Consider the following 13,729-nt stretch of genomic DNA (forward strand, 5'->3'; position numbering starts at 1 on the left):
CACAGTGAGATTCTTTGGTGACTAGCTCAGGAACAATCAGTGCTGTGTGCAGATTCACCAGTGCGTGTATAATAGGGGTGAGCAGCGTTTAAATAACGTGAGGCGGAGCGATGCACACGGCCAGGTGACCGCGGTGACGTCAGGCGCCTCGAAAGTCGAAACCAAACGGACCTCAGTTCAGCGGGAGCAGTGAGTTTTGGGATCACGACATTTTGCCGGATAGCGACATTGGCTCAGTCAATTGGAAGGCCGCGCCCCCTCCCCGGCGCTCGTTGGCTGGAGGGACGGCCCCGCCCTCGCAGTGATACATTTTAATCGAGGGAGCTCAGTCGGTTCTAAGTTGTTCATGCGAGAGGTTTGAGCGCGCGCTGTCATTCGTCTGTTGTTTCCACTAGAAAAACATAATTGCAAGTAATTTCAAATAATATTCAGCTACAAGCTCGAACCAGGTAAGGCACTGCTTTTTTCCCCCCACCCAGCCAAAGTGTATTAAGTTTGTGTAAAGAAGAAACTCGTAATTTGTGCCGGCCGGCTAACGTCAAGTGCGGTAAGCCGTAGGTAAGGCCACGCACATGTCCGTTAAGAATTGTAATGTTCTGTCGAATATAGTGTTTGTACTTGGTCGTTGTCTTTATTTGACCGTTTTTTTAAGGGTTGAAGTGTGTTTTTGAAGTCTCCGCGAACGGACAAATGACGTTGTGAATGCTGGCGAGCTTGGAATGATAACTGTGTGTGTGTGTCTGTGTGAGACCGTGTGTGAGAGAGACTGTTTGACTGTGTATTAAAAAAAACATTTTATTGTATTTTCCTTACTGGATTGTGTCTGTGTTTTAGTATAATTCTATATATCAATTTGTGGAGACGGTTGAGGCTTCTTTCTCTTTATTCATTCACATCTCATTGTGAGTACACGTACGCGCAAACACTGAGTTCTTCCAAGATCCAACATAATTTTCTATCAGGGTGGGGGCATTTCCATTGTTCTATTGTTGGCCCTGGCTACCTTAGTAACCCTGTCACAGTGACCTGCCAAGACCTAATGTCGCTTCCTCGCTGATGATGGATGAATGATTCTGGTAAAACACTCAAGGTTAAGGACAAACTGTGTACTTCCTTTCTAATACTGAACAGATACATAATATTAAATGATTTCCAAGAACACATGGTTCACTTACATACCAGTACTATAATATCGTCATGGTTATAGTACATTTTCTTTGACATTATCTACATTATTCTACCTATAAAAGTAATTGCAGTGTGTGTGCGTGTCCCTGAAGTACTTTAACTGTGTGTTTCACTGTGGGTGACCACGGTCAAGTGCAGCCACACTCGTGTCTGAAAAGAGGTAGTTGTGTGTTTTTTGTCCACATAATTGACATTATCTTGCTTGTATCCTGACAGTGTGTGTAAGACTCTGTATTGGTGTGTGGGGGGGGGGGTAAAAGTCCTGAGTGAACTAGACCTTTTTGCCACTGAAATCACAGCACCTCTTCATCCTTCCTGTGTCATGAGTGTTATCATGTTCTGTTATTATGATTTGTCAAAGAAGGGTTTTGTTTTTCCTTTGCTTCCTCTCTAGCAGTACGGACGTGTTTGCAAGGTTTGTGCTGAAGGCGGGCTCCGCCAACATCAGGCTCCACGCCACGCCAGAGGTCCTGGCTGTGGTGAGGAGCGAGCAGGCAGGAGTCAGCGGGCGCACACACGTGCATGGCCATGGCCATCTTCAGGCAGCTGTGCGTCCTCCATCCTGCTAATCGCAAGCTGAAGGGGATGACAGTCACCAGGTGGACTCTGATGCTCCAGAACTACAATAGCATCATCCCAGACCAGGATCTAACTGTTCAGCGTCAACCAGCACACTCTGGCACAGTGGTAAGAAGAATGGATGGGTGAGTGAGTGAGTGTGTGTTTGTGTGTGTGTGCTACGTCTTTATTTGGATTACAATTTTGGATTACAACCAATGTTATATGACTCCATAGGCACAAGCGGGGTGTGACTGCCCGGTTAACAGCCGAGTTGGTGGACGCCATCCCCGCCACGAGTGCTGCTCCCCAAGCCCGGCACCCCATGGTCCACACTGATCCGCTCCCTCCGTCGGCGCCTCTGCCAGAGGATCCCCTCCCCGGGTCCTTCTGGGCAGAGTGCCCCGGCAGCCAGAGGATCTTCTTCCAGAGGACACGCTTGATTGAAACACACTGTTTAACGGCCGGCCCACTATGTCATTACCACTCAACAAAATGAGGGGGCGGGGGAGGGCAGCGGCCGGAGCGAAAGGAGTCTGAGGAGCATGTTTTGGCGCCCCGGGAAGCTGATGCATTATGCGACAACAGTCACACGAGCATACGGGGTCACGAATAGTCTTTTTCATTGTCAGGGGACGGGAAATGGCTACTCACCAGATGGGACGTGGTCCGCCGAGCGCTGCTTCTTGGCTCGATGTGGTGGTGCCGCCGCAGCAGCCAGGGACGAAGTGGAGGCAGAAGCAGAGGTTGAGGGGAGAGACAAGCTTCCCGGCTTGCTGCTGCCGCCGCCTTTCACGGTCCCTACGCTTCAGGTAGCGCTGCAGCAGGGCCAACCGGGTGCCCAGCGTCACCAGCCTTGTCCTGTAACTATGATGAAAGGAAATGTGGGAGAAGCATGAAACTATGCCAGCATTGTTGTTCATTGTGCGCTTCACATGCCGTCATCTTACCTGGTGAGTTCCGTGCTCTGCCCTTTGTACAGCTGACTGTAAGTGAGCTCTGCGTGCGGGCCGAAGCCCACCTTACAGTCGCCCTCTGCCACGGTACCCGTCCTCCCCTTGTTGGCGAGGGAGGCCACCATGGGCGGGTAGAGGCGAGCGTATTCCAGCAGCGCGTCCTTGTTGACCATGAGGGGACTGCTGCTGACATTGCCCGCCTCGCGCTCCTTCCGGTGGCTCGCCAAGTTTTGGCCGTAGTACCGCCCAAATTGAACAGTCATCTGGCTCAGTACCTGGCCTCTGTGGGCCGGGTTGCCGCCCGCCTCTCGGACCCCCTCCACCGCCTCCCTCAAGACCGTGGCTGGGGCCTTGCACATGCGCCTGCTGTCTTGGGCCTGCCCGCTCCTCTCCGGAGCCAGGGCCTCTGGCGTGGCCTGGAGCCTGATGTTGGTGGAGCCCGCTATCAGCACAAACTTCGGTCTGTGGTCCATACTGCTAGAAAGGAAAAAAAACACCTTCATTGACAAATCATAATAGCTGCGGCACGCACTTGACCGTCATCACCGACAGTGAAACCCACAGTTACAGTACTTCAGGGACACGCACACACACTGCAATTACTTTTATTGGTAAAAAAATGTAGATAAACAAAGACACATCCAGCAAGGAAAATACGATAAAATATATATAGACCCACACAGTCATTTCAAACTCGCCAGCATTCTCAACGTCATTTGTCCATTCACGGCAGAAACTTCAAAAACACACTGAAATAAACCACTTTAACCCTTAAAAACAGTCAAATTAAGACAATGACCAAGTACAAACACTATATTCGACAGAACATTACATTTCAGCGTAGCCAGCGCCGCACTTGACTTAACACTTCAATATATCACTGCAACATTGAAGTATGGTTATCATAACGGTCGTCCTCCTTACCGAAGACACACAAACACAAATTTATTTATTTAGGGACATGTGCGTGGACATAGCTTAGCCAGCCAGCCGGCACTAATTACAAGTTTCTTCTTTACACAAACTTAATACGCTACTTTGGCTGCTGGGGGACAAAAAAATATAAGCAAGGAGTAGGTAGTATGTTCTTACCTGGTTCGAGTTTGTAGCTTGAAATAATTTCAAATGAAATTTGGAATTCTGCTGTCAGACACTACTTTGGCTGCTGGGAGACAAAAAAGACCATTAAATTAGTAGGTTGTAATACGTTGCCTGGTTCGAGTTTGTAGCTGAAAGTTATTTCAAATGACTTGCAATTGTGTTGCGCGCTCTCTCTAGTAGAAACGACAGATGAATGACAGCAGTGGCGCTCGCTCACACCTCTCGCTTGTAGAGTTCAGGGCCAAATAAGATAAGACAATCGCGTATGTCGGAAACTCGGGTGAAACTGCCAACTGGAACAGAACATCCCTCCCCTCTGGGCGCAAGGATGACACGCAAATTTGTGAAGCGTTCCACACGAGCTCCCAAACTGTCATGGCGCCCTCGCCTTCCTTTGCGCACAATGTTGTTTTGGTCGACAATTTTACTCTCAGCTACCAAATGACGGTGTTATTTCGCCTACACTCGAACTTCCCTTACTGAAAGCTCAAAGTAAAGATAAAGACACCACGTAAAGAGACTTCCTCAAATAAATGCACGCCACCCTCCTCTGAGCTTAATTGACCCACCACCTTGTCCTCTACAAACAAACAAAAAGGTCTGTAGTTACATTACATTACGGTCATTTAGCAGACGCTTTTATCCAAAGTGACTTCCAATAAGTGTGTTCAACATAGGTAGGCAGTAGTAGGTAGTTGAAGAGTCAAACTCCCTACGTTTCCTTCATCTCCTCCTCCTAATGTGTAATCCTGCACACCATTTAACTGAACAAAACTAATAAGAGCATCACTGACAATGCAGATGGTCCTTTTCCTCTTTAGCCCTGAGGACACGACATCCATGATTTCCCAAAGCAATTTCAAATGTGGACTCGTCAGACCACAGCACACTTTTCCACTTTTGCGTCAGTCCATCTCAGATGAGCTTGGGCCCAGAGAAGCCGGCGGCGTTTCTGGGTGTTGTTGATATATGGCTTTCGCTTTGCATGGTAGAGTTTTAACTTGTAGATGTAGCGACGAACTGTGTTAACTGACAATGGTTTTCTGAAGTCTTCCTGAGCCCACGTGGTAATATCCTTTACAGAATGATGTTGGTTTTTAATGCAGTGCCGCCTGAGGGATCGAAGGTCACAGGCATTCAATGTTGGTATTCGGCCTTGCCGCTTACGTGCAGAGATTTCTGCTGATTTTATGGACTGTAGAGATGAAATCCCTAATTTCCTTGCAATTGTACGTTGAGAAACGTTGTTCTTAAACTGTTGGACTATTTGCTCACGCAGTTGTTCACAAGGTGGTGAACCACGCCCCATCCTGGCTTGTGAGCGACTTCGGGGACGCTCCTTTTATACCCAATCATGACACTCGCCTGTTTCCAATTAACCTGTTCACCTGTGGAATGTTCCAAACAGGTGTTTTTTGAGCATTCCTCAACTTTCCCAGTCTTTTGTTGCCCCTGTCCCAGCTTTCTTGGAACGTGTTGCAGGCATCAAATTCGAAATGAGTGAATATTTGCAAAAAAACAATACAGTTTATCAGTTTGAACTTAAATATCTTGTCTTTGCAGTGTATTCAATTGAATATAGGTTAAGGATTTGCAAATCATTGTATTCTGTTTCTATTTACATTTTACACAATGTCCCAACTTCATTGGAATTGGGGTTTGTATGTTAAGAAATAAATACAGTATATAATATCAATTGTCTTCATATTTTACATCTGAACTCGATTACTGACGTTGTTTTTTGTATCATTCTGGAGATATTTGCCTTCAACTCAGGTCCACACACCTCTGAAAAGACCCTGAAGATAGAGGTTCATAATACCACACGTGCTGTTTTTCCTCCACAATAATCTCTCAGCTACTTGACATTAGAAATGCATTTCAGGGTAAAATATCATTGGATAATCATCTTTATGAAGCAACAGACAACACAATATATTTATTATATTTATCCAACTACTGCAAACTTAGAATAAATGTAGAGAGGCTTTACAGTGTTTCAGCACAGGGGTGTGTAAAGGTCCACTCAAAGGCCAACATGTTTCGAGCAACACATCCAGAAAGCTCCAACTTACAAAAAACAGGTAGTGACCTAGTTGACATGTAAATGAGTCATCAGTACTTCAGTATCACTTTAAGGACATATTTATCTGTGCCTCACTGTAGCTCAGCAAATATATTAAAGTGATTCAGTCTCACTACAATTAGCTTATGCTAGTTGCTGATGGTTTACTCTCATAAAGCAAAGAGGTGCGGTAAAATGGGCTACAGTGCCAACAGTGAGTGCCAGTGGGAAGTCGTGACAAATACCAGAAAACACCAAAAACATTCAAGCCTCCAGTCACCTACACTATTAATTAAAAACGATACAAATATAAGTTATATGTCATGATAAAAGAGTCCTCAGAAATAAATAGACGCAACCTGGAAAGTGCTCAGTGCATTTGAGTGCCCAAGTGTGCAACACAGTGGCCAACGGTACCAACATGACATCCGGACCACGGTTTGCCTGCAGTCACGTGGTTTAGACAGTAGATTTCAATGTTGCGTTCAGCTTCAATAAAGTGCTGATCCACTATTTCCTGTGCCGCCAAGATGATTTGCAGCCAAATCGATTGCCCCACGTAACTCAAGGCATTCATATTTAAATATACAAAACCTCTAAATAATAATCACGATTCTCTCACACACTGACCTCTAGGGGAAGCTCCAGCCAGACACACACGCAGTGGGCAAGGTTGAATGAGATGGCATGAGGCTCCCCTGCGGTTGTAAATGATTGATTTGGTTTGTTTGGAATGTTTATTGTACATAAATGTGAAATCTTAATGTTTATGGATAAAAAGTCCTGACCAAACGCAGTAATATGCTTATGATTTCTATAGTGAACAAATATATAAAAATGTTGTTTTAATCACTGTCAGGGGTGGAAACATCACATGGCACAATTTGTAGTTGAGCTCAGTCTGAATCTCGTCTCACTATAAATTCATTTCCGAACTATTTGATGTGGCTATTATGAGCTTTAGACCAGTTTATGCCGCATCTTTACATATGACATCATCCTTATAACGGACTTCATCTGGACCCTAACATCAAAAGGTTACTTAAAGTCTCAGTTCACTTTCAGACACGTTTTGTGCAATATAGTCATAGTAAGAAGGATCGTAAAGTAAAGAAATGTTAAAGTTAGCTCAAAACAGATATCTCGTATGTTTGTAGATTTGTAGCAAATAGGGTATTGCTGATAAACTCTGAATGCTCAGCAGACTTAAAGAAGGCAAGCAAGCACAATCTGCAGCTGTATATTTGAATGCAAAAATCCAATGTTTACACGGATACACTGAATGAGTGGAACGTTGACTCTAGCCAGAGCACCGTGAGCTGTACAGTGTTTGCTGCCATCTAGTGGATGCAGTGAGATAACACTGATCAAAGTACAAAAAGGTCCTTCATAAAGGATTTGCATGGTTAAATCAAAGAGGAGTGCTAAAAAGAAAATGAGAGCCATTGTCTATGAATCAGTTCACATGTATTTATATATTATACACTGTTCCTTAAACATCCTGATAAAAGTCCCACCCTGCACACACACACACACACACACACATTGGTATTGGTGTTTCCTGAAACTCCACCCTGAAGACTGATGCCCAAAGTCAATCCTGGTGTGATTCTGCTGGGTTATGACAGTAAAAGAGGAACAACACTGGGCAAAGAGCTGAGGGGGAACACAGAGCGACATCAAAACTAGTCGGTGGTCAGGCTTGGAGACCCTTTATGATTCAGATGTTTATTCCGTGCCGATATTGAAGTCAAGCGGAGATCTGTGGAGGCTCTGACTTAAATGAATCCGGGCAGGAGGCTCTGCAGGAGGAGGACTGCTCCCACCACCATGAGGCCGCACAGGAACAGCACCAACCAGAGGGGGAAAGAACCTGCCCATGAAAAAATGACAATAACACTTTTAGTTTAGTTCTAGTTTGAGTTTAAAATTGTTGGTCAGTTCGCATGGTGCTGCTGTAGCTGTCTGTGATTCTTATTAATTACCCACAAAGTATCAAGAGTGTCTTACTTCGGTTGCGTACAGCGTGGACTTGACACCGACTGTCCACAGCGACGCTCAGCAAGGCCGTCTCATTGTTGCCTTTGACGTTTTTGCCTTTGAGCAGGTCAGGCAGGAAGGCGATGTCTGTCACAACGATGCCATGGGACTCCTTCACATAATACAACTTCTGCACACACAAAGACACAGCAGCAGATGATCAGATGCACTAGCACAGATCAATGAGCAGTTCAGCTATTTAATCACCAGTCATTGGTTTGGGAAACGTATACAAAAATGATGTTGACCTGCAGTGAGAAAGCGATATAGATAGCTACTGATCCAGTCACAGTCCCAAGGCCAAGAAATGTTCCAGAGTCACTGTGAAAGATAAAGATGAAGTTGGAGATTAGATTAACACTTAGCGAGTCGAGGACAATGTCTAACTAACACCGGCACACGGCACTTACTCCTAACTGTAAGAAGAAGAGCAAAATGATCATTCCTTGAATTTCGACGCACGTAAGCCTCAAGTCGCTTTCGACCCAATTTGTTAGGAAGTTTGGTTGATTTGGCTACACAGCAACTGTATGCAGGTCTGTGGCAAAACAGTTGAGGTGGGATGAAAGGTCCGGCTCTTACCTAACGGCCAGGCTGGAGATGACCTCAGAGCCGCAGGGAGCCGTCAGCATGGGGAGGAAGCTCTTGCCGTCCCACTTGGTGAGGTAACAAGGAGGTGGCTTTCTTTCTCGTTTATGGGGGATCTGGACGGTGTAAAGCCTCAGGGAATCTTTCTCATCTTCTACCTTTCCAAATCTAAAAGAGGCCAAAACACAATCAAACACTCAACTACATTTCATATGGAAATAAAGAGCAGATGTGACTCTATAGCTTTGCTACGCTCATACAGCACATGACTTAGTTACTAAAGAGGTCACGGTGCAAGTTTGACAAATAATCACAGTTTCACAGATGAACTTTTCTATGCACTAGGAACATAAAACACAGCCTGTGAAGAGGATTTTTGGTCTTGCAAACAGTCAATTTTAGACTTAAAATACACAAATATGTCTGTTTGGTGTCATTGTGTGCACACTAAACATGGACAAGAGAAAAGGAGAGAGGAAGGACGGAGCAAAAACACTGCAAAACATGATGAAGGTGAAAGCTATGAGAGCATATCTTAGCAGCTTGATGTTCATGCTGACACACTACTGACATACTACTGCCCAGTGGGTAGAGCTTCCGCTCGGAGGGTTGCCGGTTCGAGTCCATGCCGAGGTGCCCCTGAGCAAGGCACCGAACCCTCAATTGCTCCCCCCTCTGTAGTGGGTGGTAATGTAATGTAAGTCACTTTGGATAAAAGCGTCTGCCAAATGATCGTAAGATAATGTAAACCTTGCAACATCAGCATTTTTATATCATGCATTCATATCTGAAATGTATTGGACCAATCACAAGTCTCCATTTGCAAGATTGTGATTCAATCAATGAATATTCTGATTGTTCTCATTTTTACCTGCAACCCATGTAGCGGTACGTCTTCTCTCCAATGTCGGTCATGGTTTCATGCCACTGAAGACTCATGGCCAACTGGTCGCCGCTCCACACGCTGCACGCAAAGTCCCGACCAACAGTCACAAGGTGCTACATGGGAACAGAGACAGCGAGATGTTAGTTGTTATAGGGAATCAAGATGGAATGTAAATGAAATGTGAGGAAGAGGTGTGAGTGAATAACCTTGTTCTGTGGACTCATATCCAAATCTTCAATCTCCCCTTCATGTGCTTTGAAGTCAGACACTTTCTTTAGGGACGGAAACTATGGGAAAGTGGATAGGACAAGTTTGTTTGCTGAAAGTTAAGAGGTCTGCAGCAGACTGTGATATGGGAGAGGGGAAGGTTTAGGCATGGATGTGATGCAGTGGAATATAGAACCTTTAGAATCCATACACAGTATTTGTTTCATGTGTGCGTTTGCATGTAATCCTTTTACACCTTTCATTCAAACACAACTTCAGTAACCTTGTGTTCCGGTCTTAGGGGATGATGTCATGTTTACCTCCCAAACTCGGATGTGCCCATCTGTGCCCCCGGTCAGCAGAAGGCCTAAGTCCCGGCTGAACCTAACAACCTTCTGAAGAGGGTCATCGGGGTTGAGGTCTGACTGCAGCTCTGCCAGACCCGTCACAGAGATCTGAGCCGTCTCGTCCTTCATATGTCCCGCATCTCCACCGCTTGTTGCTTTGCCCTGTCCTCCCTTGTCTTCTTTCCCTGCTCGTCTCCTGGCATTTCCCTGCTGCACATTGTTACCAGCTGTAGGGACGACACACACTTGTTCATCAAATCATCAGATATTCCAAATGCCTGCAGTCACTGAAGGATAACTATTTACATGTAGACAAACCCCACATTTAAAGGTTTTGTAAATACAAACCTTTTCCTTACATTTTAAATTGGAATTGGATTTCAAATTACCATCTTTGGCAGCGGCAGCAGCAGCAGCAGTAGTTGTTGGACGGCCGTGCTTAAGCTGCATCAGGCAACAGGTCCCATCCTGCCCTGCAGCGATCACACCGTTGCCTACTGCCATGTTCATGGTGGCACGTGTGTCGGTATCGTGGGAGTGGACGAGTGTGGCAGTGTATTGATGGTCTCCAACCAACTGTAAATCCAGGAAGTGCTGAAACACAAAGTCACAAGTCATGCTGATGCGCCACATGTCTTTTCATATGTACTCGTGTCATGTAGTGTGAAATATAATAAGCTCAATTGGTGACATTGTTTCTGCACAGCATTAGCAGCCTCATGGTTTACACACAGGCCGACACTAATTATAACAATTCATGCATATTCAATGATACCATATGTGTCCATTTGTCTGACACTGCTTACCACAGCATTCTTAATGCCTGTTTTAGAAGGCCCTCCTCCTCCCGCTGTGATCACCAATCCAGTTTCCGGGTCCACTTTGATGGTGTACAGGGGAAAGGGGGCCCTGTACAGATCTGGCACCCTCCGTTTTCTCATCATTGTGTTGCAAGTCTGTTAGATAGTTTCATAAAACCACTGACAACACCACCTGTAGGGAGTAGAGGGTTAAGAAATGGCGCACACTGGATACGACAGCTCAATTGGTGACGTATTGAAGTGTATCTATAGGATGCTTTGGCCTAATGTAGGGATGGACTCTTCTAAAACTTAAACCCCTATTTGGAGCGGAGCGGCACATCGCTTAAAATTCTTTCATATGTTATCAATGGGTATCAGATAATTTACATCAATTACATGCTAATCCAACCCTTCAGTGACATTTCAGCCTCTTTTGATGGGGCAGATTTGATTGACAGTGTATAACCGATAAGATAAGGTATCTGCTCCATGACTTTCACCACTTCCTCACACACCACGAGTTCTATGGTTGCGGAATTTCAAGTTTACTTTTTAGTTTCAAAATAAATGTGTGAATGTTTCAAGTTTTTCTACATATTTATCATATACAGTCCATTCTACCCTTCATTGCATGGATTGTGCACAGCTTAATGTTACTTATATAATCGCAATCTTTCTCCATTTGGCGCAGCCCCGATTGCCACCTTGACAGCCTGCGTGTAGTGTAATACTCAATTGACCAGCAGATGTCGCCATTCTGAATGTATACTCAAGAAGCCAAAAACTTTTGTTAGTGTAGAAGCTTTTTAGACGCTTGTTTTGATTGAAGCCTTCGTTTCTACAATCATAACATGAAGCATGAAGCCATTCTAAGTGTTAAGTAAACTAACGGTGAGTCACTTGACACAGAGACTAAAGCTAAATGTGAGACAAAACGCTCGAAGTATTCAAACATGAGGCGACAGCTCTCTTTACGCTCTTTACGTTTGCGCTGTGTTTGTGTCAACACCGTGGTTTGTGTTAAACAATACAGGTTGCAGCAGAGCGGAGCGGAGCGGAGCGGGCTCAGGTGGTGCAGGAGGCACTGCTCACCTCTGCACTGATGCCTGATCAGCTTAAGCTGCTGACAGCCATCAGTTCGATACCGGCGTAAAAGTGACAGTCCAGAATGCTTTCTTATCATAGAATCATGGCTTTAAGGACTGTCATGTTGCCAACTCAGCAGCGAGCTTTAGCTATTTTAGTTTCAATTAGCACTCAAGTTGCCTATCGCGGTCTCGCTGTTCCCTTCATGCTGTGTTCCATACCTGGCCGGTTGCTTCGGTGTCTCCTCCGTCCTCTGCTTATGGGCTCAGTTCTAACACATGTAGCTCCATTGTGAGCTGTCAGTGGCGCAAATGTTTAGAATGAAAGGGATTAGCTAACAGCTAGCAGCTAACGACAGCTCAACCACAGAGCCACCACTTCCCTACCTACACGTCAGCGACGTACGCTACGTCATGACGTCACTATCCGCCTCTTTGGATTTGGTCTTTAAATCAATACATATGTATTACAATAAACAGTATTACAAGGTAACTGATATAGCAGTACTTCATTTGATAATGTAATATTGACTTTATTGTCATTCATAATAAAACGACGAGTGTGATAATCAGGATGATCAAAATAAATGTGAACATACTTTATTTACACATCTGCAAAAATCAAAATAGTATTATATTACTAGCACGTTTAAATCTCAATATGGCGATCACAAACTTAATTATTATAAAATTAGTTAGAATGAATAAAATTACAAAGTAACACATAATCTAATATATTATATTATATTATATTATATTGGTTAACCCCTTCAGCTTGTGATTGTGTCTTCCATTCAGTCTTTCTAAGCCAAATATTTAAATACAATGAAATGAAGATGACCAGTGTTTCTTTCGGTCATCCACATCCATCACATCTTTTACCAATGCATTTCACATTCAAACTTAAAAGAATATTCCTCACTTAAATCAAAACATTCAACACAATTCAACCATATCTTATGCTTCTTCAAAGAATATACTTCAACTGGTCGTGATGGTTTTTTGTTGTTGTTTTCCTTTACAGTGTCAAATTTATGAGGTTGATACATTATTATTGATTTTAGAATTTAGGATAGAGAAAGCACTGCTTCATCATTAAATGTAATTGCCAAAACAGTACAGCAACAAGTACGTCATCAGTATATTCCATAAACAGTGTACAGCAGAGATTACTTCCTGTTGGGTGAAATAACTTGAATATACAGATTTTTGTAGTTGTTCTGGGACTGACATTCCCCACCTGAACACCAGCTGTTGCCATTTTCACCTCTGCCCCACACTCATGTACTTCAATCTTCTCATTAGCCCCACTCACAAGAAGTTAGAGAAATAAAGAAAGGTCTTATTATCCTCAAAAACGTGACAAAAAAGTGTGTATAAATATTCGAATGTTATCCCCAACATTTTTACATAGGTGGTCATTTTAATCTATCAGTATGTAATTGAAATCTGTTTGCGTACCATAAACCAAACCATCTTTCCATGAACCCAAACCTGCCGTCCTCTGTCGGGAAAGGCAGTCATGCCTCATCTAACGCTTCATCTGTCTCCACTGGCTGCTGCAGCTGAAGCATACAGTATATTAATCATGGTACTGGCTGTCCTCTGTGGTAATCTGTATCCTCACACTAACATCATTAGGAAAATCCCGCAGTAAATTGATTATAGTTGACATGTCCATATGGCAATTCCCTATAGGCTACACCACTTGGGAGGCAAAGGTCCAATCAAATTATTCCCCAGGGTAAAGTTGACATGTTCCCTATCACGTAGTCTCAACTCTTAATCTACATTTGCCATAGCAGGCACGTGTGTATGTGTGGGTGTAGTAGGTGTGTGTGCGTGTGTGTGTGGGTGGGTGTGGATCTGAGTGTTTAAACTACTATGACCTTGTGAGTTATTTTG

General features: G+C 44.2%; 1 protein-coding gene and 1 long non-coding RNA gene across 2 annotated transcripts; one reads left to right on the forward strand and one right to left on the reverse strand.

Moving 5' to 3' along the window:
• The first annotated feature begins 341 nt into the window (after window positions 1-341).
• LOC142999080 (uncharacterized) lies at window positions 342-5,428 on the forward strand. Its single transcript, XR_012963257.1, has 3 exons — window positions 342-449; window positions 1,583-1,875; window positions 1,984-5,428. It is a non-coding gene; the product is annotated as an uncharacterized LOC142999080 (long non-coding RNA).
• A 2,178-nt stretch (window positions 5,429-7,606) lies between these two features.
• preb (prolactin regulatory element binding) lies at window positions 7,607-12,229 on the reverse strand. Its single transcript, XM_076148476.1, has 10 exons — window positions 12,047-12,229; window positions 10,743-10,929; window positions 10,326-10,530; window positions 9,910-10,163; window positions 9,589-9,669; window positions 9,368-9,495; window positions 8,491-8,664; window positions 8,157-8,229; window positions 7,879-8,038; window positions 7,607-7,741 (listed from the first exon to the last, which is right to left on the reverse strand). The coding sequence occupies exons 2-10, from the start codon at window positions 10,878-10,880 to the stop codon at window positions 7,647-7,649; spliced, it is 1,308 nt and encodes a 435-aa protein (XP_076004591.1). The 5' UTR covers window positions 10,881-10,929; window positions 12,047-12,229; the 3' UTR covers window positions 7,607-7,646.
• Window positions 12,230-13,729: the final 1,500 nt, after the last annotated feature.

The sequence above is a fragment of the Genypterus blacodes genome, unplaced genomic scaffold, assembly GCF_046128005.1.
Source record: "Genypterus blacodes isolate CSIRO-AG114 ecotype Tasmania unplaced genomic scaffold, CSIRO-AGI_Gbla_v1 ptg000040l_1, whole genome shotgun sequence".
NCBI classification, from domain to species: Eukaryota; Metazoa; Chordata; class Actinopteri; order Ophidiiformes; family Ophidiidae; genus Genypterus; species Genypterus blacodes.

Bases quoted from the DNA above. Each gene is read 5' to 3' on its own strand.
- preb (XM_076148476.1), bottom strand. From the start codon at position 10,880: ATGATGAGAAAACGGAGGGTGCCAGATCTGTACAGGGCCCCCTTTCCC. The intron at 9,496-9,588 runs GTTATTCACTCA...GTTCCCATGTAG, and splicing joins ATATGAGTCCACAGAACAAG to CACCTTGTGACTGTTGGTCG. The intron at 8,230-8,490 runs GTAAGAGCCGGA...TATCTTTCACAG, and splicing joins ATCTCCAGCCTGGCCGTTAG to TGACTCTGGAACATTTCTTG.